At 38.5% G+C, this 25457-nt stretch overlaps 1 protein-coding gene across 5 annotated transcripts in view; it reads left to right on the top strand.

Annotated features, from left to right (window-relative positions):
* Positions 1-25251, top strand: part of LOC119549524 (transcription factor SOX-6) — a 68829-nt gene extending 43578 nt beyond the window's left edge. For 2 of the 5 annotated variants that reach the window (XM_037857684.1, XM_037857763.1), the window contains 2 exons: positions 20017-20943; positions 23641-25251. In XM_037857684.1, coding sequence (XP_037713612.1) covers positions 20017-20943; positions 23641-24477 — 1764 coding nt within the window. In that variant the 3' untranslated portion in view covers positions 24478-25251. Of the gene's footprint in view, positions 1-16580; positions 16669-16689; positions 17048-17210; positions 17233-20016; positions 20944-23640 lie in introns of those variants that run through there. The other 3 variants (XM_037857928.1, XM_037857841.1, XM_037858005.1) reach the window with 3 other exon arrangements.
* The last annotated feature ends 206 nt before the right edge of the window (positions 25252-25457 follow it).

The raw sequence follows: 25457 nt of genomic DNA on the forward strand, positions 1-25457 counted from the left end.
TCCCTTTAGCTGAGTAACGGGTATCTGATAGTCGAGGTACTCGACTATAGCGTTCTTCCTTGTTTTTTTTAGTAAGACACAATTTTATTAGGGAGGTAAATTAAAATAAATAAATTATGTTAATATCATGTTAAACATTAAGCATTTTGTTTTTAAATACCTAATTTTTAGCGCATATTTGGCCTATAATGCTCAATTTTTTAATACTAAGGCTCAGTTAATGTTTCTTAAAATAGTATCTTAAATAAATAAGAGCAATGCAATTGTGGTTTGGTCCAACATCAATATATAACAGACATGTTAAGTTTAAAAGGTTTTTAGCTGTCAAATATTTTTATGTAAAATGCTGTAATTTTAAGGCACACGATGACATAAAATATTAGGATATTCATGACCTAAAAAGTAGGGCAAAAAGTCAAAAAATTGATAAGCAGTACAGGACCTAAAAATTAACTTTTAAGTCATTTAAAATTTTTTAGGCCTGACCTAAAATTTGTTTCATTATTTTTCTGGGTACACTTTCTGCATACTTTTCGACGAATCTCCTAAACCCTTTTAATCTACGAGTAACGCGTATTAATATATATATAACGAATACAATATACCCTTTTACTCTGAAAGTATCGTGAATATAAATGTTACATTTTAACTAGTTTTCATGCCCGTTACTCGTAGGATAAAGGGTGTATTGTATTCGTCGGAAAACTTTCTGCCTGGCGCCCACGTTATTGAAGATTTTTTTTAAGTGTAAATGGGATTTTGTGTTGATTATCAATATAGTTTCTACATATCAAAACCCTTTGATTCGGACATTCAGTAACAAGTTGTAAGCAAATAAAGGAACCGACGCCAGGTGGCGGGGTGTGCAATCTCAGAAACAATCGTTTTGCTTGCATATTTCCATTTTCTTTCTGATTATTGGGTGTCGACTGGTGCAAATATTATAGACCCTATCTTGTCCTGGTGTATCTAGATAAGATCAAGTTGCTTTTTGTTGTTGCCTAACTAGTTCTTTTTGATACTAGTTCTCATTTTTCTGCCGTGTAGTTCCTGTATAATAATGCTTATCGAAATCAAACGACCATATCCTGCAACATACATATATCTTTTTTGTTGAAATAATAAAAAACGTAGCTTTGCCCTCTGTGGGAACACACCTGTGCTTTTCAGTGCTTTTGTGAATGGACATTTCGTAAAAAAATGGCAAGCGAATATAACTTGAACGCTTGTCTGATGGCCCTTACAATTCCACACGGAAATGGGAGTGTGCTCAAAGAGGGGTGATGCAGTTGCACGTGCAGGTCATTGAATGGTTTGAGAATACAAATAAATGATTTGTGTTTTCCCGGGGAGAAAAGCCAGTGGAAGTGGCAAGCCGGTGTGGCTGCTGCAAAGACCGCCACTCAACTTCTGGCTTTATTCTAATTACGATACAGCCCACAAAGCTAAAAACAACCCTTGGCCCACCCGCGCGGCTAATGTCAAGTGCAAATGTCTTGGTCAGAGGCAGAGCAAAGGTCGCGACACATGAGAGACGAGATTGCGGGCCACGGAACCGAATTCACTTCTTCAATAGCAGCGTATTTCATCTTGGACCGCCCATCGTTTGCTGGGTAATTGTTTTTTCTTTCTTTGCACGACAATTTGTAACTTTGTTCCGCCTCGACGTCCCTTCCCTGCATCAGTCCCCGACACACTGAAGCCTGCATCCTGAGTCGGCGTCAATTCAATTACGAATTATTTAACGTTCGTAATGCAAACGGGATACGCACGAAGCTTCCACATGTCGTCCGCATCTTGCCACACCGTTACTCTCGGCCAGGAAATTCAGGAATAGATTGGGGAAATGGAAATTGGAATTGAAAATATGATTGTAGAAATTTTTACCACGGCGTTTCAAGCTGTACTAGCCGACTAGAAAGTTAAGGCAAGTACTCTTCGCAGTATTGAAAACCTTTGGAAGTCGCATCGCATCGCATAGCAATTCTAAGAAGACCATTGTGACATTCGGATATGTAGTCAGTTGGGCAATCTTCTGACCACCCATCACCCACCATGATAATAAAGCGCTCATTTAAGCCCGAAAACAATGGTGGCTCTAATGATGGGAAAATGCCAGGCAGCTCCAGACCCGCCCAGAAAGAGATGATTAAATCTCTGACAACAAAAGACAAAATAGCATTCAAATTAGAAGCTCATTGTCGATGTTTTGTTGCCAAAGTAGCGCCACAGTCAATGTATTGGGACATCCAACGCCCATTGTTCCTTCCAGACAATGGGGTCACAAATGAAGAGCGGGGACGTATTCACATAAGCTGCAACCTCCGTAAGTACGGTAGATCCAAAACACGGCTTTCACCAAGGATAAGAGTAGCTGTGTGTTACGGTCTGTCAACACGTTGTTCAGCACCGAGCACAGCAGTCACCCCTCCAATAATATGGATAATAACGATCATCAATCGCCGTCATCAATCTTCATCCATTACCAACACACTCGACAACATACGTCAAATAGGTTAAACATTAGACATGGTCGAAACATAAACTCGTCTGGCAAGATTCGCCACTCGCCTACGTATTATATTTAAACTTATCCGAGTTTGAACGACAGAAGAAAATCGTTTATTATTCATACTTGTATAGAAAAAGTTTTTTTCGTATAAAGCTTTATTTAGCTTCTTTCTTAATTTAAGAGGAGTCTAGAAGAATGAAAAACTTTATTTTTGTTATAACTAAAAGTTCGTTTGTGGGCGTTAGAGGAGTCGTGGCAACCTCTTGAAATAAGTTTTCGCTGCGCAAGAATCCCTAGAATATACATGCCCAATCCTACCTTTCTACCTCTAATAGTTTCGCAGATCTCAGCATGGAAACATCGGCTCGTTTAGTGATGCTGATCAAGAATATGTACTTTAAAGGGTCGGACACGTCTCCTCCCTGCGTTACAAACTTTTGACAGAAATTCGAATAAAAAGCTGAAAGCTCTTTAGTGGGGTTCCCTTTATACCCCGAAGGAGTCAGTTTCCACCTCGCGAACATAAAACAAGCATCTGTGCCCAGTCGGAAGGGAGCACCGTCTACAATAAATTGTTTCTCCCTTTAAAGTAAGGAAAAATTTTCTTTAAGTGTAAGTTTCATATCCGTTTTACAAAGAACGCTAAAAAATAAAGTATTATTTTCATAAGTTAAAGGATTCGCGCTTCTTTTCCAATTGTTATTCTGAAATATACCATTACCACTAGTTTCAAAGCAAGCTAATTGAAACCCATGTTTCCAATGTATCTTGTATTGTTCCCAACAAATACCCACATAACATATGCAGAGATTTCCAAAACATGTATTGTAGAACTGATCTTTGATTCATATATTCTGAGAATGTAAAAGTACACAAAAAAGGATGAAAATAAGTTTTCTTTTTTATCTAACTTCCGAAAGGGTGTTTCTAGCCTTTTATGTATGCATGTATGCACATACATACATGTATATAAGATTGGTGGTGTTGGTGTCCACATCATTCAGAGTAATCGGCCACTTCACCTTATATCTCAAAGTTGTGCTACCTCTTCCTCAATATGATGGTGAGGGTGTCTGTTTCTTTTCGTTATTTATTCATCATTTGGGGTCAGGCGTCTGCAATAAAAAAACACAAAAGGATTGCTGGCGCAACTTGGGTCTTAAAAAGCCTGTGACAGGGAAAACATACATACCTCTTTATGCTTGTAAATTTACTAGAACTCGCAAATTTTATGTCGGCAAGTGCAGTATGTCGAAATAGGTACATGCATACCTCCATGTTACATTGTATTTATACATATTAAATGTTTTGAACCATATTCTATGACGGATGGCACCAACGCCAAACTATGTTAGACCTCCAAATGCATAAAATGAGCAATGGTATTTATCTATCCGTAGATATAACTTGTGTAATTTAAATACACTATTAAGGAAAGCTGTTCTCGGTAGTCAAAATGTATACACCCTGAAGGCGTATTTATTTTAAAAATGGTTAACAGTGTTCCTGTTTGCTTTAACATAGGTTTAGATTGGACAAAAAAGGTTTATTCGGGATAGGTTTTTTTATTTTATTGTGTAATCACCGAATCGATTGTGTCTTTTAAATGCCTAATATAAAAAAAATATTATACATCCGATTAAATAAATACGTTTTATAATATTTTCTCATTTTGGTCTGTACTGGAAAGCGTTCTCCACCAGACATATAGCTCATTCACACAGTTAACAGTTAACAAATTTTAATAATAGTGATGAGTGTGTTTTGTTTTTGCTACAGTAAATGGTAAGTTTACAATCAGCACAGAGAAAATGTTTCTCAAAGTGTTGTTATACCCGTTACTCGTAGAGTAAAAGGGTATACTACATTCGTCGGAAAGTAACAGGTAGAAAGAAGCGTTTCCGACCTGATAAAGTATATATATTCTTCATCAGGATCACTAGCTGAGTCGATCTAGCCATTTCCGTCTGTCTGTCCATCCGTATGAGCGCCGAGATTCATGGGCTTCCTGCGCAGCGCACGTTTGTTTCAACAGAGTGCCACATCGACTACAGCGTTTTCTCTTGTTTTAAAATGTCATTGGACAACAAAACCTTTTAGAACAATTTTTAGGCATACAAAGTTTAAAACGTATAATTTTATAAATCTATGTAAATACAAAGATTTTTTAAAATCAAGCAATTATTGTACAATGCCTTAATGCAATGAGAAATACAAAATTTTTAAAATGTTGTAATAAATATTTTTTCATACATATTGTATAAGGTTGCATTTTAAGTTTGAGCAAGCTTGCACTGTTCATAAACGTGTTAACTTTACATTTAATTTAAACTTATAAGTCCGCGCGTAATATGGTGCGATGCCCCAACTGGTAAGGCGACTCTGATGCGAGAGGACCCCGGTTCAGATACACACTGAGGCAGAGGAAGACAAAAGTTTTTAAGAATCGTATTTAACATTTCCCTAACCATTCTAAGATTTAAATTATATAAAAAGAGAAGTTTATTACTAATTACGAAAATAAAGGAAAAGTGCTGTGTACGTTCTTTCTTGGTTTGTGTGTATACAGGAACAGTGCTGCCATTTTGTCCCTTTTCCGGACAGATCTGTACTATTTTAAACTGCCTCAGCCGGAAAAAAATTCAAACATTCCCTGTCCGGAAATCTGTGTTTTTTTTGCCTTTCGAACTAAATTAATTATTTTCTTTAAATCTAACTTATTTACTGATGGCCGCATTAAATAGACTTTTCGGTATCATTCGATAGTTCTGAATACCGATCGGTGTATGTATGGTCACTAGGGCGGTCGATAAATTGAAGTCTTGGTTTCACCCCTCCACATGGTTGATTTAAGTGTATTCAAAAACTTACATTTTTGTGCTTGAGTTTTAGGCCTTGCGAAACATACTCAAAGTTTCTTTAAAAATTACTCATAATACACGTAAACCAGTCATAACTTTTTTCAAAAAGCTCGATTTCCGCTCCACAATTTTGTCAACTCTAGTCGCTCGGTCAATATGAATACAAAATTGACGAAAAATACCGATATGTTTTCAGAATTAGACACAAAGGGCTTTCTATCCAAGTCAGGGTTACCTTTATGAAAATAATATATTTCATCAACAGTGCTTATGAGTTGTAAACTTTGAAACCAATTCGCTTAACGTTTTTACCCATGACTGTTTCTGTCTACTTTCAAGATGTGTAAGAAATATATAAACAAAAGTTTGGGGAATCGTTCTTAAAGCAATCAGAAATAATAAACTGGATGTGACGCTATTTAAAAGAATCCAGTAAAGCCTAAAATAATTTCAATACCCTAACATAATGAAACATTAAATTTTTTAATGATAAGCTTTTGTCAGGTTTTTTTTCGTTTTTAAAAAATATTCGTCCTTTTTTCCCCGCTTTAATTGGCAGCACTGTACAGAAGTTTTCCTTTAGCGATCCAAATGATAAATCATTACAAATCAAAATATCGTTGCCAACAAGTCGAAATACCTATCGTAGTCTCCTTTAGCACAATACCTATACGATTCGGCACTACGTGGACTGTTGAGCATGGATCCGTCACGTTCCTCAATGAATAATATTTCAGTTCTGTGGAGAAGCTCCTTTGGCAATTCTGCAGTAGGCACTCGACCAGGTAGAGTACATTTGACGGGGTTAAAGCAATTGTTTGGCGGCAAACAAAACATTATAACAACAAAACCCATCCCCAGTACCCCCTCCAGAGTTACCCACGCAGCTCTTCCGATGAGCTGGGCTGTAAGAGTATACTTAAGAGCTCGACATTGTGTCGAGTTCGTTTCGCGGCGTTAATGAGGTGCCGGTGTCCGGGTCTGCGGTTTCTCCTAGGATGGGAGCCAGAGGGTTCGTATTGTTGGTGCAAGATAAGAGGGCGATGCTATGGCTATGATGGTAGCTCAAAACACTTGCTATTTTAATTGGAGCTCAAGCTGTATCTCAATTTTGTATTACTGGAGCTACGGAAAACCCACCACCATGTGTTCCAAGACTGCAAGCGGCAGGCGAAAGCAAGCTCTTATCAATTAATAAATCGGCTTTAAGGCCCGAAAAGCTTCTAGATTCCCAGATTTCTGTGGACAGAACAGAGCTAACGTAATACCCGAACAATAAATGAGATGAAACAAAACGGAATTTACAAATGAAGTACAATTAAATAATGAAAATAAATAAATAAGCAAATAAGTCTGACCATGGTGGGTGGTTGACAATAAGGGAGGCGGATGCGCCTGGCCGAGGGTATTTGAAACAGAGTGACGGTGAATGTCAAAGTAAACGAATTGAATAAATAAGCAAAGACAACATACGCCCAAAAATCAACAATAAAACTGTACCAACATATACACAACAACACAAAACGAAACGGAGCGCAAACAAAATAAAATAACGAAATAAAACAATCAGGAAATTGTCCTTTGATCTTTTTCCACCTCCTCCACGCTCAACCCCTGCCTAAGAAAGCGTAATTTTCGACTGGTTTATAGATGCTTTTGAAGCCATAACCAAAGTAACAAGACAAACAAATGAAATCGCAAATACAAATTGCCCAAGTCACATTCGATTATGGTTGGCTCGTTGATACATAAACACGTCTTTAACCTTCACTAGGAACGTTAATGTAGTATTTAAATATCCACATTTTGCATTGATGGTCCTTGTCGGGAAAAGTCAATAACGGAGAGAAGGGCACCTTTACGGTCCTATAAAGTGTACATACTCTTGATCACTTCAATTTGCGTAGTGAGTGTAGCCATGTCCGAGCTCAGTTTAAAACCTATCGCCTTAAGTCATTTAACGAAGATTGCAGTCCGTTTTCTGGTTCGCATTATAAACTAAAAGTATGTTTTAAGCACAGAAAACCCTTAGGATTGACATGCGCACGAGAAAACGGGCCTAAGCTTGTTTGTATTATAATTTTTCGTCACATAATTTGAGATCAGAAATTTTGATACCACAAGTTTTTGCTTTTAACATAAATTGTTTGTTATTAACAAAAGAAAAATTAACTTTCTACTCAAACTAGTCAACTTACACTAGTAACTTTTCCAAAGACTTTTTTATATTGCATACAGTATATACGTCGGAAGAACCGGATCGGACAATGGTTTCCTACAATTTCCATAGGATTGATCGGAAACATAAAACAACAAAAACAAGAAAGGAAGGTAACTTCGGCAAGAAGAAGTTTATATATTCTTAATCAGGATCACCAGCCGAGTAGATCTAGCCCTGTCCGTCTGTCAGTCTGTCTGCCTGTCCGTCCGCCTGTCCGTATAAAAGCTAGCATGTTGGAATTAAGCTACCGATTCTTGCGATTTCATCGCAGCCCATTTTTTTGTCATCGGAATGCCACGCCCACAAACACTTGCATTACGCTAAATCTCTATGTCGGCATATGTTCCTAAAATCTTCAAAAATGTTGGCGCAATATACCGTTACTTTATAGGCCTGAAAATGCTTTCTTCTACCTTTTACATACTTTCCGAAGAATCGGGTATAAATATGATCGCAGACCGAAATGTTCAAATTCTTAAACTGGCGCAACCTAGCGTTAAAATCATTAATTGCCCATAACCTTTTTAAAGAATGACCAAATTGGAAAAATGTTGTTTATTAAAATCAAAACAAAATTCATTAAACATTCACAAAATTTTTTTTAAAATTTAGCCGCTAGAAAGATCTAATTATTCTTAGCGTTTGTGGCCGATAGATTGGGCGTGGCACATTTGGATACCAAACTTGAGCTGAATGAGAAGCTAGGAATTTTAATCTTAGATCCAAGCTCTCCAGCTCTAACAGTTTCCGAGATCAGAGCGTTCACACGGACAGACGGACATGGCTAGATAGAATTGGCTAGTGATCCTGATCAAGGACACACGTAGTGACTATATGTTCAGTTCTTATGATTCTAATTAGCAGTTTACCAACATGCGTTTAGCGGCCTTGCCTTCTCACCCTCTCAAATTATAGTAAAAAAATGGACACTAAATCAAATAATTTTTAAAAAATAATCCAGAAAAAATACTGCAGACAATCATATCCAAGCACGATTTTTTTATAAAAAATTGTTTTACTTTATAGGTTACTTGCCCTTGCTTAAGAGGGGCTTTACCTTTAAAACAAAAACAAACACCATACATTCAAGAAAAATTGCCTTTTATTTAAGGCAATTTATCATTAAAATACGAAAGTCGCCATAACTTCAAGAAATAGCGCCGACACTTGTTTCATATGTTAAGGGTATTTACCTTTCAAAACAGAAAAATCACCCTAGCTTTAAGAAAATGCACTCTAGATTTAGGAAAAATCGCTCTAAATGTAAGATCAATACATGCCTATTTTTAGAAAATGTTGCCCTTATTTTGTTACTCCCGTTTTTGAGAGATTTTACAGTACAATTTTAAAGAGAGTCTAAAATTCACTTTTGTAAGTTATTTAACAAAAAATGTTTGCACTTTTACGAGTTCAAACCCTCTTATCGAGGTAAATAACTGGTGACGATCGCACCTTGAACATACAAAAATTCTATTGTGAAGTCATCAAAAAATATCCCCGCCGAACCGTTTCACACAATTTCCACATTAAATTAAGAAGTATTTAAGCTAAATGATCTTTTTAGAGAACTCTAGTTAATATTCTTTCTTACCAAAGTAAAAAGAACGTAATAGAGAATGATCCTATCTCCGATCTCTTCTCAAAAAATTACTTATATTATTGAAATCCGCCAGTCGAATGCTTGGCGGAGATTATCAGTCAGAATTTTTCGAGCGTTAACAGAGTAAGAACAAGAAATTCAAATCCGTGCAGTTCTTTCCGAAGTGACTCTTAAAACAGGTCTGGGAAGTTCGAATACGTGTGAATCTTTCGGAAATAAGTACTGGAACAAAACAGATTATCTTTAACTCTTGGGAATTTGGAACTACATTTTTTTTTTAAGACGGACTACTTGATTGTATAGCGTTAGAAACGGTCACAGAAATAGTCGCTGTGGATAGCAGTCAACGTAGTGACGAAGCGCACCAGGAGAGTGCAAAGGCGACTACAATATATAGCAGCAGAATTGAAAATCTGCTGTGATGGTCTGATCGTAACTAAGAATTTTGCATACCAAGACTTTAGAAATCTTTATTGGTTTGGGAGAATGAGCGGTGAAAGTGAGAATTTAGAAAATTGGAGCTTTTGGGGGAGCTGTTCAAATGTTATTCCAAAAACAAGGAAGAACGCAATAGTCGAGTACCCCGACTATCAGATACCCGTTACTCAGCTCAAGGGACCAAAGGGAAATGGAGATATGCAAGCAGCAAAGCGAGATTTAAATGCGCCACCTACCGGCGGTAGACAGATTTAAGCGTTGTGGGCGTTAGAGTGGGCGTGGCAAATTTTTTTTTTGTACAATCGATAGGTATTGACGAGACCAATACATTTCAGTTAAAATTTGTTATCTAGCATAAAAATTGTGGGCGCCACAGGCTCTATCTTTGATAGTTTCCGAGATATCCGCGTTCATATTTACGATTTTTTGAAGTTTGTGGGCGGTTTGTGGGCGTTAAAATGGGCGTGGAAAACTTTTTTTCTGTCAATCCATAGGTATTGATGAGAACAATACATTTCAGTTTAAATTTTTACTCTAGCATCAAAACTGTAGAAGCCACAGATTTGGGCGGTTTGTGGGCTTTAGAGTGGGCGTGGCACTCTACTGAAACAAACTTGCGCTGCGTAAGAAGCTCAGGAATCTGCTCGCCAATCTCAATAGCCTAGCTCCAATAGTTTCCAAGATCTCAGCGTTCATCCGGACAGACAGACAGACGGACAGACGGACAGACGGACATGGCTAGATCGACTCGGCTAGTGATCCTGATCAAGAATATATATACTTTATGGGGTCGGAAACGCTTCCTTCTGCCTGTTACATACTTTCCGACGAATCTAGTATACCCTTTTACTCTACGAGTAACGGGTATAACAACATTTTGGGGAACTTTCCAAAATGAAAAGGTTTATCCCTTTATGGGTTTGTATGAAACCTATTTGGTTTTACGATCATTCGGACTGTTTGGGTGTATTAAGAAGCTAAAAAACTTGTGCTCTACAACTTTTGGAAAACTCCGCTAGCTTGCCGGGAAATCCAAAAAAAACAAGGAAGAACGCTATAGTCGAGTACCTCGACTATCAGATACCCGTTACTCAGCTAAAGGGACCAAAGGAAAGTGGAGATATGCAAGCAGCAAATGCGCCACCTACCGGCGGTAGACAGATTTAAGCATTGTGGGCGTTGGAGTGGGCGTGGCAAAGTTTTTTTAAATCAATCTATAGGTATTGACGAGACCAATACATTTCAGTTAAAATTTTTTATCTAGCATAAAAATTGTGGGCGCCACAGATTTTGGCGGTTTGTGGGCGTTAGAGTGGGCGTGGCATATTCGCGTAACAAACTTACGCTGCGCTCAAGCCTACGGAATCTAAATCTGAAATCCCGTTTCTCTATCTTTGATATTTTCCGAGATATCCGCGTTCATATTTACGATTTTTTGAAGTTTGTGGGCGGTTTGTGGGCGTTAAAGTGGGCGTGGAAAATTTTTTTTAGGTCAATCGGTAGGTATTGATGAGAACAAAACATTTCAGTTAAAATTTTTGTTCTAGCATCAAAACTGTAGGAGCCACAGTTTTGGGCGGTTTGTGGGCGTTAGAGTGGGCGTGGCACTCTTCTGAAACAAACTTGCGCTGCGCAGGAATCTCAGGAATCTGCATGCCTAATCTCAGTATTGTAGCTCTTATAGTTTCCGAGATCTCAGCGTTCATACGGACAGACGGACAGACGGACATGGCTAAATCGACTCGGCTAGTGATCCTGATCAAGAATATATATACTTTATGGGGTCGGAAACGCTTCCTTCTGCCTGTTACATACTTTCCGACGAATCTAATATACCCTTTTACTCTACGAGTAACGGGTATAAATAGCTAGATTTTAAAGGCTTATAGTTTCTAAGCAACTAATGCTACAGATACAGGCCATGACATGTGACATATAGTCACTGAAAAGGTAATATAATTTGCTAATCCCGCTACCCTTGCCCATTACGCCTTGCCCATTACGCCTCTTCAAAATTACGCCTTGAAAGATATTGAGCAATAAAAAGTGCAATCCGTTTCAGTTCAGTATGAAAAACATTGCTTACCTTGAATGCCCAAAACTACGCAACAATAATTTGATCAGAAAAAATTATTATTAGATGCTTTTTAAGTAAAATTAAAACATTTAGAAGATTGTCATCAAAAATTAAAGACTACAATTTTTTTAACAAATTAACTATTAAGACGTAAAATATGGTACGTTTAATTTTCGATGTCTAAATACACATACTTTATTTAAGCTAGAAAACGGCTTCTATACTTAAGTATAGTACGGCATACAGTAACCAAGTCGATTTGGCCTTGCCAACGGAAATATATATATATTAATTTTTATGAACACGAGAATGAGTATTACCGCAAAAGAATTAGACTCCCTTTTTATAATTGATGTTTTAAACAAAAACTTCCACTATCAAACAAAAACACCTCTTAACGAGGTAATGGGTCGGGAAGACATACAAAAGTTCTGATATAAAATAAATATAAATTAGTCAAATTTTCTAAAATGTTTTAATTTGCAAGAATATACCTTTGTATGCAAGAAGCTTAAATACTTTGATGAAGCGGGCAGAATAAAAAACATTTTAGAAAGTGTATTTATTTAGTCGGATGTACAATCATTTTTCGTCACGAAATTGTGTATAAGAACTTTTGTATGTTGAATGTGCGATCGTCACGACCTCTTAAGAGGGGATTTTTTTTATAAGAAAATAAAAGGAAAACGAGAAGAGAAGCTTTCTGCACAGAAAACAAAAGCCAAACGGTTCACTAGTTAACGTAGTACTAATTCTAGTAAGTAAATGCAATTTATAATTTTTATAATGTTAGTGTTTGTAAATAAACTAAATGTAGACACCAAGAAAATAACAATGCAAACGATTGGATTCTCGTCGCGACCAAAAAGTTTTTTCTTAAAACAGTAAGTTGTTTTATCCTCATATATATTCCTTTAACCAGTTATCAAAGATGATTTTTCAGTTTAAATGTTGCTGCACACGGCCTTCCAACTCTACCCATACATATGGCAAAAGCTTATTAAGTTAAGTAATTTGAAATCCAGCCTCCATTAAACCAATCCAAATTCGATTTTTATACCCTTGCAGACTGTATAATGATTTTAGTCAGTTATAATATATATATTTTCACTAAGTATATATTCTTGATCAGCATCACTAGACGAGTCGATCTAGCCATGTCCGTCTGTCCGAACTAGTCACTTAGTTTTAAACCTATCGCGATGAAACTTGTAGAGTAAAACGGTATACTAGAATCTGCGGAAAGTACACCCAAAAAAAAATCGCCCTTCACTTAAGAAATCCGCCGTTAAACCAAAAAAATCGCCTATGATTTTCATCCAACGGCGACTCGCCTTTATTTTAAATAAATAATTTTCTGGAATTTACAAAAAAAAGTTATGGCGAAATCTGTCTTAGTCTTAGAAATTTTTTCTACAATCAAGAAAATATTTTTTAATTTAATGGCGTTTTAAAATCACGGGCGATTTTCTAATATTTATGGTGATTCTTTTTTTGAGTGTATGTAACAGCTAGAAGGAAGCGTTTCCGATCCCATAATCTTGATCAGGAACACAAGCCAGGTGGATCTAGACAGTTCCGCTTGTCCGTATGAACGCTAAGATCTCGGAAAATATAAAGGCTAGAATGTTGGGACTTGTCATGCAGATTCTTGGGCTTCCTGCACATCGCAAGTTTTAGTTAGTGATCCCTCTCGCACACCCACGGGCATCTAATATCCTTGGCAATTGACTATAGCGTTTTCTCTTGTAGGCACACATAGGAATGAATTACAAAAAATTTGAAGGAAATGTAAAAAATATTATATCTTCGGTGTTTTTTGACATACTAACTTTATACTAACTTAAGAATGTCATTTTTTTAATATTTCAGAAATTTAAATTAAATTTTATTTAGAAACTGAAAAAAATTTGGAGAATTATATTAAATGGAACGATCGGGAAAACGAATGGGAAAATTAAAAGAAAAGAATTATAGCTTCGTTATTTTTCATCATTTTCTTTTCTACTCCGGTATATAACATTATACGTTACATTTCGTGGCGGTAGTTAATTTAAATGGAATTACTTCTTAGTTTTTTTAAAATCAGAAAGCTTTGTATACACAATGCTCCCATGTGAACGACATGCAAGGGTATAAAAGCTTCGGCCAGCTTCCTTTCTTGTTCTTTAGAAATATTGTCTTAATTTTTAGAAGAAAAACTCACCTTACATTCAGTGCAACCCATCCTAAAATCAGGAAATCGTTCTCTGTTCAAGTAAAAGCAAGCTAAATTTTACCAAAGCTCCATAGGGTCCGCCTCGCTTTCGCCTTGGTACCCTTTTTTATGGCGATTTTCGAAAAGTCTGTCTTAGGGTGATTTAGGGAAACTCTCGGAATGGCTGTTTTATAATGTTATCGATAATTTTTCAACGCCTTTTACAATAAAATTTAAAGTGTGGACGAGGAAACGAATTTTGAATTATCGGCTGATAATGTTTACGATGCAGTGTGGAGAGAATAACGTACTCCATTCTTCTACTGTTTTCTTTGTTATGAATAAGCCTAAGTTCGTTGTAAGTTTACCTTAGTTTTTTGGAAGCCACTAGGATGGGCTTCGTTTCATTTTATTTAGTTTTTGCTTTCCAAAAAACGTGTTCTTCTCACCAAAAGCTGGACTTAAGTGACCGTCCCCTGGTTCTCTTAAATCCTATCTGACATTTATGTGTCCGTCTATCGGTTCACATCACTTATCGATTTATATATATGTACAATTCACACTTAAAGTTAATAGTTCGTCATGATATTGAATAGATGTTTATAATAAACAATTTACACTTAAAGCTAATAGTTTGTCATGATATTGTGACGAGCGAATAAGTTTACAGAAAGTTGTACTTAAATTAAATAACAAAATAGAATGCCCAACAGACATTATTAAATACCTATGTATTGGATTTCCACACACATCCGGTCACACACCCCGCCCCTTTCCCCTCTAATTTCGCATTTATTCCTTTAATGACGGATCATGTTCGTAGTTGTGTCTGCGATAAGGTAACTGCATATAGCAAGGACAGACAATTACTCATCCCAATCGCACAAATCAATTCTTGGGCGGACAAATAAATTCTCGTGTTCTTACAACGGGCATATTTAGGAAAGTGATATTTCTAATTTTTCCACACGTTTCATGTACGTTATGTGATTGGGGGTCAACAATGTGGGCTTGTGCAGTAAATTGTCTTGCAAAGTATGTTCGAGCCACCACCAGGTTGGTGCCTAGCAGTAGCTACGCCCATGCGTACATGGTCGAAGTAGTGGAGACGGCTTAAAAAGCCGAAGGGCTGTACATGCCCACATGTATTCTGCGGAGTCGTGTCCACATAGGCATGTGCTTCCTTTAAACATACTTACGGTACCGGTTTCTGCTATCCGTCCGCCAACCGAATCGCAATGCTGCAATACAATAGCAAATAATTGACGAGACAATTGGCTGAGACAAGCGGAGCAGTAACCACCACTACTTGCGACGTCGCTGCACGAAAAGGGGCGGAGCCTCGGAGTACATATGTACGATTGTGTTGGACAATGCCCTTTCCTTGGCTTTCTTTCCATCGATTTCGGAGTCGAGCAGAAACAAAAAGGTTTTGTTTCTCGGCATTCATGTATTCACTCGACAGCGTGCACGGGTGGGACAGAGACAGAGCTACAGGGAGGGGGGCTGGGGGTGGGGGATGGAGGCTGGAGGTTGGAGAGCCTGGTCTGCCTGAGTGAGAGAGAGGCAGGAGAACATTGGTCGAAACACAAGGAGCGAGAGAGACAATTCTCGTAATTCGTGCAACAATATGTATGTGCAGAACAATTGAATCCACGCCCACACACATTTACGGCGATCCCCAACCAACCACTCGGCGAGCAGTTTCGTGACCTCAAGGGGTGGGAGTGCTGATGGAAAGAGCTGACCTGCCCGGCTGTCGGCTTGCGAAGCGAAGAGTAGCAAGAAGAGAAGCAAAGAGCGAAAAGAGAGTGAAGTGCGAAGCTGCACAGTGGGTGTGCGAGCGTTATATTTAACTGCAAAACTAGTCTAGTTGACACACAAATAATTTTCCCAATGCCTTTATTCTTTTTTATTTTTGTGATCCAATATGGACAAATGTTTCAGCCTCGCTAAGCCAGAACGAGAGAAGGAAGAACAGAAAGAAGAAGAAATGCGAAATGAGACAAACTCTTGGGGCACTTCAAAAATCCGTCTGAAACTTTCAAAAATCAAGCCCAAACGAAGTCAAAAAGTCCAAAACTTTAGGGTTGGGTTCCGAACAAATGGGGTCAGTTTAAGAACATGTCGGCTTAACTTAAGAGCATAAAATATAAAAACACGGGGTTTGTGTACATGCTAGATTTTCTGGAGGCCGGTAGAGATTTTTTAGTTTCCATACTTTTGTTTTGTTATTGCAAAAATTTAATGTATTTCGGCTATTTTGCTGATGACAAAGAATTTATTTATTATTAGAAGTAGATATAATCATATAATCATTAGAGATAATATTCCAATAAAACTCACAATTCACAACCGTCATCTCGCGGACTCGAACCTGTGCCACCACGTGTCAAAGGCGGACACTAGACCTATGTACATACATGTTTTCATGAACGGTGTTGATAATTTAAGAACGGTGTTTTCATAATTTCACCTAAATGTTCTTTTTTCCTGGGTGTATGTATCAAGAACGCTCGCACAGATCCCAATCAACACGTTTTCGCAACCGGAGGCAGTCTCCGCTTGCAAGCCGTTCCGTCCCACAGTGCGCAACTGCTGCGCCTGAGCGCCCCGAACAGTAGACTCTGCAGCTCCGCCACCGCAGAGCCGCAGCCCAGAAGCAGTCGGATGTTTCAGCGGGCACGTCGTCAGTTTCCCGCGATGGCTCGCCAGGAGCAGTAGAAGCAGCAGACGCCAAGGCGGCGGCGACGAGGGCGAGCGTAAGTGCACAGAGTACGGCAGGTGGAACGGCACTCCCGAGGCGAGCAGCACGTTCGCTTGGATTTGGATACCCGTCCGAGTGGATAGCGAATGTGTGCCGAACGCTGCCTCTGAGAGCAGCGACACTGGGCTCTGAGCTCTTGGCACAGCGGCAACCTGGTCGGGGGCGGGGGCGGAGGAACGCTGTCGCTTGGCAGTGACGTTTGCGGGTACTGATACCGATACGGATACGCGTCACGCTGCGATTTGCTATTGTGTCGCATCGCCCTGGCCAATCAGGCGCAGACCTTTCGGGCCATCCTCCCTATTTAAATTTTTCAACTGCTCGACAGGACTGACTTGCTTGCTGTAATGGCACAACTCTTGACGATGCGCGAGGTGAGCCACCTGCCGTATTTACCAAGATCCATAGCTAGTGTGGGCGTGTAAAGCAAATAATAGTTTACACTTAATCATTTGTGAATATAAGAACTCTGTGCGGTATAAGTGATAAGTGAGTGATGCAGATGCCCACAAAATAGTCATTTTCAGTGATTACTTGATACTTAAAAATTAAAAAAAAGGTACAAGTCAATAAACATAAACCCTGTGCTAAAAATCTTTTGTAATGTGTTTCGGTACATTGTTTAAGCTACTGAGCATGGTTTATAAAAACTCTCGCGTATTGTAGTTTCTAAATCAAACTACCGACTGTTGGTGAAGGCTGGTATCGACTTTTGGTGATAAAGCCATTCTTACAAAACCTTCACCAAAACATTTTTCAAAACGAGGAAGAACGCCGAAATTTCTATACCCTTGCAGGTTGTTTCCCTGAGAGCATTGTGTGTACAGAGCTTTCCGGTTTTTAGGAATCTGAAAGCTAATTACAGAAATTATAGGATAATGTTCCATTTCCATTTACTGCCGTATATGTTTACCGAAAACGAAATATAACGGTCTATGTTTTTTTTGACTTTAAGGAAATAAGACTTATGGGAAGGTTTCATCCCGATAGCTTTAAAACTGAGCCTAGTTTGCGTAGGAACGGACAGACGGAAAGACGGACATGGCTAGAATTTATTTACTCGAATGTACTGCCATTTCTAGTCACAAGATTTGGTATCACAACTTTGGAATTTACATTTATCATCACCGGCAACAACAGCTCCAATTTTCTTCCGAATTTTCACTTTAGCACTTCATCGCTCTTTGTCCACAACCACTTAAAACTATTAAAGTATTGGTATGCAAAACTTTTTTTTTTTATTTCTTTCGAGATTCGTATGACTCGAACTAGAAGTCGCCTTTGCACAATCTCCTGGTGCAGACTTAAAAACAAATAAATCAAAGTGTAAAGTGAAAATGTAGAACATTTGATCTGTTGGGGCCGTTGGCGATTAAAGCACGAGTTCATCAGCCTAGTTGTATTCTCACTTAAAATACGCGTGAAATGACAGCCCCTTTGTTAAAATCGGATGCTCCGTTCAAAAGTAATACGCAATACAAGATTTTGGGGTACTTCTCAAAATAAAATCTTTTTTGCTTGTCAGTTTGCAAAATGTTATTTTAGGGTCCTGAAAATTCTAGACGATGCTAAACAGCTTAATATAAGAAACTTCAGTTCTACCACTTTTGGAAAAACTCGCTAGTTAGGCTGGAGAACAGCTATAAATAGCTAAATTCTGTACACCCGTAACTAGTGAACTACTAAAGCTACAGGCTTGTGCTATATGTCGTTAGAAAGGTATTTCGAAATACTTTGTATGCCTTTCTAGTGATTTGTCTCAATACCACCGTTACAAAATTATGGAAAATAGTTTTTTTTTATTCCGATTCTTGAAGATTTTTTTTATTTCTCAAAAACGGCTCTAACGATTTTCGGTTAATCCTCAAAGAGTATAGCCCTTGAGATTCCACAATTTTTGACATAGACACGTTGATGTAAAAAGTCACAAGTTATTAACCAACAAAAATGACCACATTTTCCAGTTCAGAACATCTTACACTGCCTAAGAATTGAACTTTTTTTTCGTATCCAAACTTTATATTAACGTTCTGAAAATTGTAGGTGTTACTTAACAGCTTAATATAAAAATCCTCAGTTCTACCACTTTTGGAAGAACTCGATAGTTTGGCGGGAAAACAGCTATAAATAGCTACATGTCTTTAGAAAAAAGTAGAATAATAATATATTACATACATACCAGAACTTTTGTTTGTTGAAGGTGCGATCGTCGCTAGATTTTTACCTCGATAAGAGATATTTTCCGTTTGATTAGGGTATATATAAAAACAACGATTTTAAATTTGTATGTGAAAAGTTGGTTTTTTCAGTTAGTTTTCAGTATCCATACACAAAAAAATGTTCTTAAATATAGTTATTTCCAATTTAAAATAGTTATATGTATTTGTTTTTTATTTGTATACTGTTTAATAGTTTGCGTAATGAATGCATTTTAATATAGCAATATTAATAGTTAATCAACTGTCAAAAATAGTTACGCTTCCATATCTTCCATCCACATCTTTTATACAAAAGTATGCTACAATAACTTTTCAAATATTCTCTGATGTGTTGTATATAATTCCCAACTGGGAATTCCACTACTCAAGTCAAACTCCGAAAAGTTAAGACTTTACTTAAAACATATATTCTGTAAACAAATACAAGAGTTAAAATGTTGGGATTAGGCATGCAGATTCTTCGGCGTCCTGCGCAGTGCAACATCGCTATTAAATCGCCCATGAAGATATTTTTGGCGTAATATATAATAGATTTTATTTATAATTACCTATCTACATTCCAGTGATCATAACAATCGCAATATTTAAAAAAAAGGGGTATTAGTTATACCCGTTACTCGAAGAGTGAAAGGGTATACTAGATTTGTAGGAAAGTATCTAAAAGGTGTAACGAAACGTTTCCGACCCTATAAAGTACATATGTTCTTGATCAGGATCTCTAGCCGATTCGAACTAGCTATGTCTGTCTGTCCCTCCATCAATATGAACGATGAGATCTCGGAATCAGCAGTATGAAAAGTAATTAAAAAGTTATAGCAACACAACATATATGTAACAATAACAACATTTTGGGACAAAATAAATCTTGTTCTTGGCATAAATTTTGACCGGACTCTGGGATATTAACAAATGAGGGGACTATTCGATTGGTTTTTTTTTAGTAAGAAATCAACTAGTCCAATAAACTCGGGCATTTATTCCCAATGTCTCCAACAGCACCATTGTTTTAAACAGTTACTCTATATATCTACTTTTATGGCCGGCCCTGATTTTTTCGGTCCAAAAATTTTTTACGTTTGGTGGTGCATATTAACAAGAAAACCATTTATGTTCGCTTCTTTCAGACCCATTACGTTAGCATGACCGACATAGATGCAAGTGCTCAACAGCAACAACACCTCCAAAACGTGCAGAGGTTGCAACACGAAAGCTGCCTTCAGGAGTTGCATAATCAACTAAACAGCCAGTTTGGGACAGCTCGATTTGCGGCACCGAATCCTCACCATCAGCAGCAGGCAGTTTCAATAACTTCCGGAAACTTGGTTCCATTTCTTCCGGCCTTCCTTCAACCCCCAATGCCTGCTCAACAACTTTTGCAGCTAATTCCCGGCCATGCGAGCCCCCAAACCGTCGCCCACCACGGTCACCCGCTAAATGAGCCATCCAGCGCACACAAAATGGCTCTGGCTCCTATGTGGTCCACTGCGGCGGTGGCGGCTGCGCACATTCAGGCCGCTCTGGCGGCTGCAGCGGTAGCAGCTGCCAATAATAATAAAAGCAGCAACAATTTTTCTAGCAACAACAACGTACTGCCTTCATCGGCCAGTGTTAATGAGCCATCGAACGCAGACTCCTCCGCCTCTCTACCGTTAATGGAGATCGGAGAAATGAAAAGGGGCGGGAATGGAGGAGCCTGCTTGTCAAGGCCAGAGTCCCCAGCATACGAAAACCCACCTTATTCAATCCTCTCTTATAGCCACAACACACCTCCGGAATCGCCACATGGTCGAACAGCTGAATGTCCCAAGAACTTTCCACCATCGCCGACGGACAATCACAGCATGGCAAGCCTATCCGAAGCCCAAGACTCGGAAATGGATGCTCCATTGAATCTCAGTAAGCCAAAGGGATCGCCCAGTTCTTCGCCGAACAGTTCTTCTCAAAGGGACCACAGCGAAAGCCTTACTCCCGTGGTGTCCAGTCCACCCCTTAGCTGGCATCAAGGGCAAAAACATTATGCCGAGATAGAGTCGCCTCTTTTAAAGAGTCATGTGAGTACTATGCTGTCTATACTGCTTTACTCGCTTTGGGAATATTTTTTAAATCACTTTTATATAACTTAAAAATAAATGGTTATCTCTGTGGACGGCAGTCCATACAGTAACAGTGTGCGAAAACGACTACTAGTTGTATATAAATACATTTTAGGGTAAGATACTTTATAAATTTTTAGGGTAATTTTACTAGATTTAAGGGTTAATCTTACTACATTTTAGAACAGTATATAAGCGTATTCATTTAAACCCGTTACTCGTAGAGTAAAAGGGATTTCGTTGGAAAGTATGTAACAGGTAGAAAGAAGCATTCCGACCCCACAAACTGTATATATTCTTGATCACGATCTCTACCCGAGTCTAAATAGCCATGTCCGATTTTCTGTCCGTCCGTATGGACGCTGAGATCTTGGAAACTATAAGAGCTAGAATGTTTGGACTTGCCATGTAGATTCTTAGGCTTTCTGTGCAGCGCAAGTTTGTTTAAAAAAAACTTAAATGAGATTTTGTTCTGTTATCAATACCCATCTACAATTATTTAAATCGGACCAGTCATAAAAAAGTTATACCCGACCAATAGTTAGCAAACTCAATAGAATGTGAGAGGGAATAAGATCACTGTGGACGGCAGTCCACGTAGTGACGAAACGCACCAGGAGAGTGTGCGAAGGCGACTACTATATATACAGACTACTATATATAAGAAATGAAAATCTACTGTGATCGTCCGATCGCTACGAGTGATACATCAATCGAAAGGTATCGCAAAAACTAAAAGGATTGCATACAAAAACTTTTAAAAAATCAATCAATCAATGAAAACTTAGAAAATGTTATCTGTTGGGGCGGTTGGGGATAAATGCACAAGTTCAATAGTCTTGTTGCATTCTCGTTTAAAATGCGCATCGAAAAATATCCGATGCTCCGTTCAAAAGTTATACGCAAAACAAGATTTTGGCGGACTTCTCAAAATGAAAATTTAATTTTGATTGTCAGTTTGTCCCAAAACGTTATTTTAGTGTCCTGAAAATTATTTTAGGTACTTTAAAATACTTTAACGCCTTTCTAACATGATTTGTCTAAATACCATAGTTTTAAAACAAGGAAGAACGCTATAGTCCAGTACCTCGACTATCAGATACCCGTTACTCAGCTAAAGGGAACAAAGGGAAATGGAGATATGCAAGCAGCAAAGCGAGATTGAAATGCGCCACCTATCGGCGGTAGACAGATTTAAGCGTTATGGGCGTTAGAGTGGGCGTGGCAAATTTTTTTTGGGTCAATCGATAGGTATTGACGAGACCAATACAGTTCAGTTAAAATTTTGTATCTAGCATGAAAATTGTGGGCGCCACAGGCTTGGGCGGTTTGTGGGCGTTAGAGTGGGCGTATCATATTTGCGTAAAAAACTTGCGCTGCGCACAAGGCTACGGAATCTAAGTCTGAGATCCCAATTCTCTATCCGTGATAGTTTCCGAGATATCCACGTTCATATATACGATTTTTTGAAGTTTGTGGGCGTTAAAGTGGGCGTGGCAAACTTTTTTTTTATCAATCGATAAGTATTGATGAGGACAATACATTTCAGTTAAACTTTGTATTCTAGCATCAAAACTGTAGCAGCCACAGTTTTGGGCGGTTTGTGGGCGTTTGAGTAAGCGTGGCACTCTACTGAAACAAACTTGCGGTGCGTAAGAAGCTCAGAAATCTGCACGCCAAATCTCAATAGCCTAGCTTTCATAGTTTCCGAGATCTCAGCGTTCATCCGGACAGACAGACAGACAGACGTACATGGCTAGATCGACTCCTGATCAAGAATATATATACTTTATGGGGTCGGAAACGCTTCCTTCTGCCTGTTACATACTTTCCGACGAATCTAGTGTACCCTTTTACTCTACGAGTAACGGGTATAATTATAATTTAGTCTCACTCTAAATGACCATATTAGATATTACCATATATCTTAAAGTTGAAAATGCTTGCTGTGCAAGTAACTACGTTCATCACTGTAGATCCCATCAGCATTTTTACGAATCCTTTGCAATCGAAACATAGAAACCTTCACACAGACCGGTGGGCATGCCTTGATCGACTCGGCTAGTGATCCCCATCAAGAATGTAACCTGCCACCCGAAACAGAATTCTTTGCAAAATGAAAGCTTTTAAAGAAGTCATTTAATTTGTTTTTGATTTCTTTAAAAGCTTTGTTTCTTGAAGATATTTAACCAAAAAACTGTAACTATTTAAAGGGTGGCAACCCTACATCCGACAACCCGCTAATCACGCTGTTTGTTTTGACGTACACTAAAAGTACGAATATAACCGGCCACCCGAAACAGAATTCTTTGCAAAATGAGAGCTTTTAAAGAAGTCATTTAATTTGTTTTTGATTTCTTTAGAAGCTTTGTTTCTTAAAGATATTTAACCAAAAAACTGTAACTATTTAAGGGGTGGCAACCCTACATACGACAACCCGCTAATCACGCTGTTTGTTCTGACGTACACTACAAGTACGAATAAAATGGCACCAATGTTTAGTTTTTGGTGGCCGGTTTCCGGTCGAAAAAGAATCCATCTACCTACGTATGTACATACTTTCCAACGAATACAGAGTTAGTAGTCGTCCGGTCAAACAAACATCCGGTGCGTAAGCTTTGGAATTTCAAATATCTTTCTTATTTATCTTTCCAGGGGAGAGTATGGAACTCAGCTGTCCTCGGTTCGGGAGGATCACGTGCAACGCGCATGAGTCGCGACTCGGTAAATAGCTGTGGCACAAATTCAGAACGATCTGCTGCTCTGGACCCTGAAAGCATCAACACAGGTCAAATTGGCTCCGTACCTCCGTCACCGTCATCACACCCTCTAAGGCAAGGCAATGGTCATGGGCATGGACACGGCCATAGCCACGGGCACGGGCACAGCAAGCCGCATATAAAGAGACCCATGAACGCGTTCATGGTGTGGGCAAAGGATGAACGGAGAAAGATATTGAAGGCATGCCCGGATATGCATAACTCGAATATATCGAAAATTCTGGGTGCTCGCTGGAAAGCAATGTCTAATGCCGACAAGCAGCCATATTACGAAGAACAGTCAAGGCTCTCGAAACTTCACATGGAACAGCATCCCGATTATCGCTACAGACCACGACCAAAGCGCACCTGCATCGTGGATGGCAAAAAGATGCGTATTTCCGAGTATAAAGTCCTGATGCGTAATCGGCGGGCTGAGATGAGGCAGCTTTGGTGCCGGACAAGCGGAGTCAGTGGTGGCTCGGGAAGTGCCTGCGTCGATGCCTGTCCAAAGGGACACCCCGGGGGATCAAATGCCCAAACAGCAGTCGCAGCCGCTGCAGCTGTATACCATTTGCAGGATATGGCATCTGCAGCGGGTTCTACCGTTCACGGCAACGACTGTGGGCACACGCCCCCTCAACAGTTCTTCTATCCTCCAGAAAGCTTATCGCCCTCCGGCTTTTCTTCCGACGAAGGAGAATTGCCAACTCAGCGTGATCTGGACGATTAAGAGGCGATTACCAAAAGCCAACAACGGGATAGTGACAATTCTGACTAGACGTACTAGTTCGCCCCACTGAAAATGAGGAAAATAATCAAATATAATCAGCTTTGTAAATACAAAACGGTTAGGATAGTCACTGTTTGATTTAGCCATATAAGTTTCAGTTCAAGTGCCATTACACGCGTATAAATATAGATAATTTGTGAAACCATAGTTACCAAGACATTCGGTCTTGGGAACCTTGCAATTTTTGTGCCATTTACGCACCAATGCTGTAGCCATAGAAATTCAATCCAGTTTAGACGTACTCAAATAGATAGTATCGTTAAATATTTGTAAAATATACACACTTAATTAGATTCATATGTAAATGTCAAATTTGTATGCGTCCAAATACTCGAACGTAGTGTAATAGAAGCCACTAAAATACATAAGTATGCATATATTCACTTAGTCGTATATTTTAATGATTACTTTCGAGTTAATTATATAAAATGACGTGTGTATATTCAGTAAACACATCGCTATGTTGTTATAATAACTTAATAGTATTCCTATTCCGGCAGTAAGCCGATTTTTCATATTGCTGGTGTTTATTATGCTGGTGATCTTAAATACATATTTTCAAAATAAAATTCACAAAATGTATTGTGTTTGAAAAAAATGTCAAAATGTGCAATCAGTAAAAATATAATTTACAGCTAACCTAATTAATTTTCAACTTTACCAATGCAATCGAATCAAAATGCGCATGCTCTAAAATATAAATTTTAAACTGTTTGGATTGTATTTTATCAGAAAGTGATGGAAAGAGGAACATGTGTGTACATATGAATGTCAAAAAACACGAATACGGGTTTGAATGAGTAATAAGCCTCTACACACAGGTAGCCGTTCATATATAGGGCAATCTTATCTACTCGCGAACTTGTTTTGGTAAGCAACAATTTTTGTAATATTTAAAAACCCTATTTTCAACCATTATT

This window comes from Drosophila subpulchrella, chromosome 4 (assembly GCF_014743375.2).
Source record: "Drosophila subpulchrella strain 33 F10 #4 breed RU33 chromosome 4, RU_Dsub_v1.1 Primary Assembly, whole genome shotgun sequence".
In the NCBI taxonomy this organism is placed as follows: Eukaryota; Metazoa; Arthropoda; class Insecta; order Diptera; family Drosophilidae; genus Drosophila; species Drosophila subpulchrella.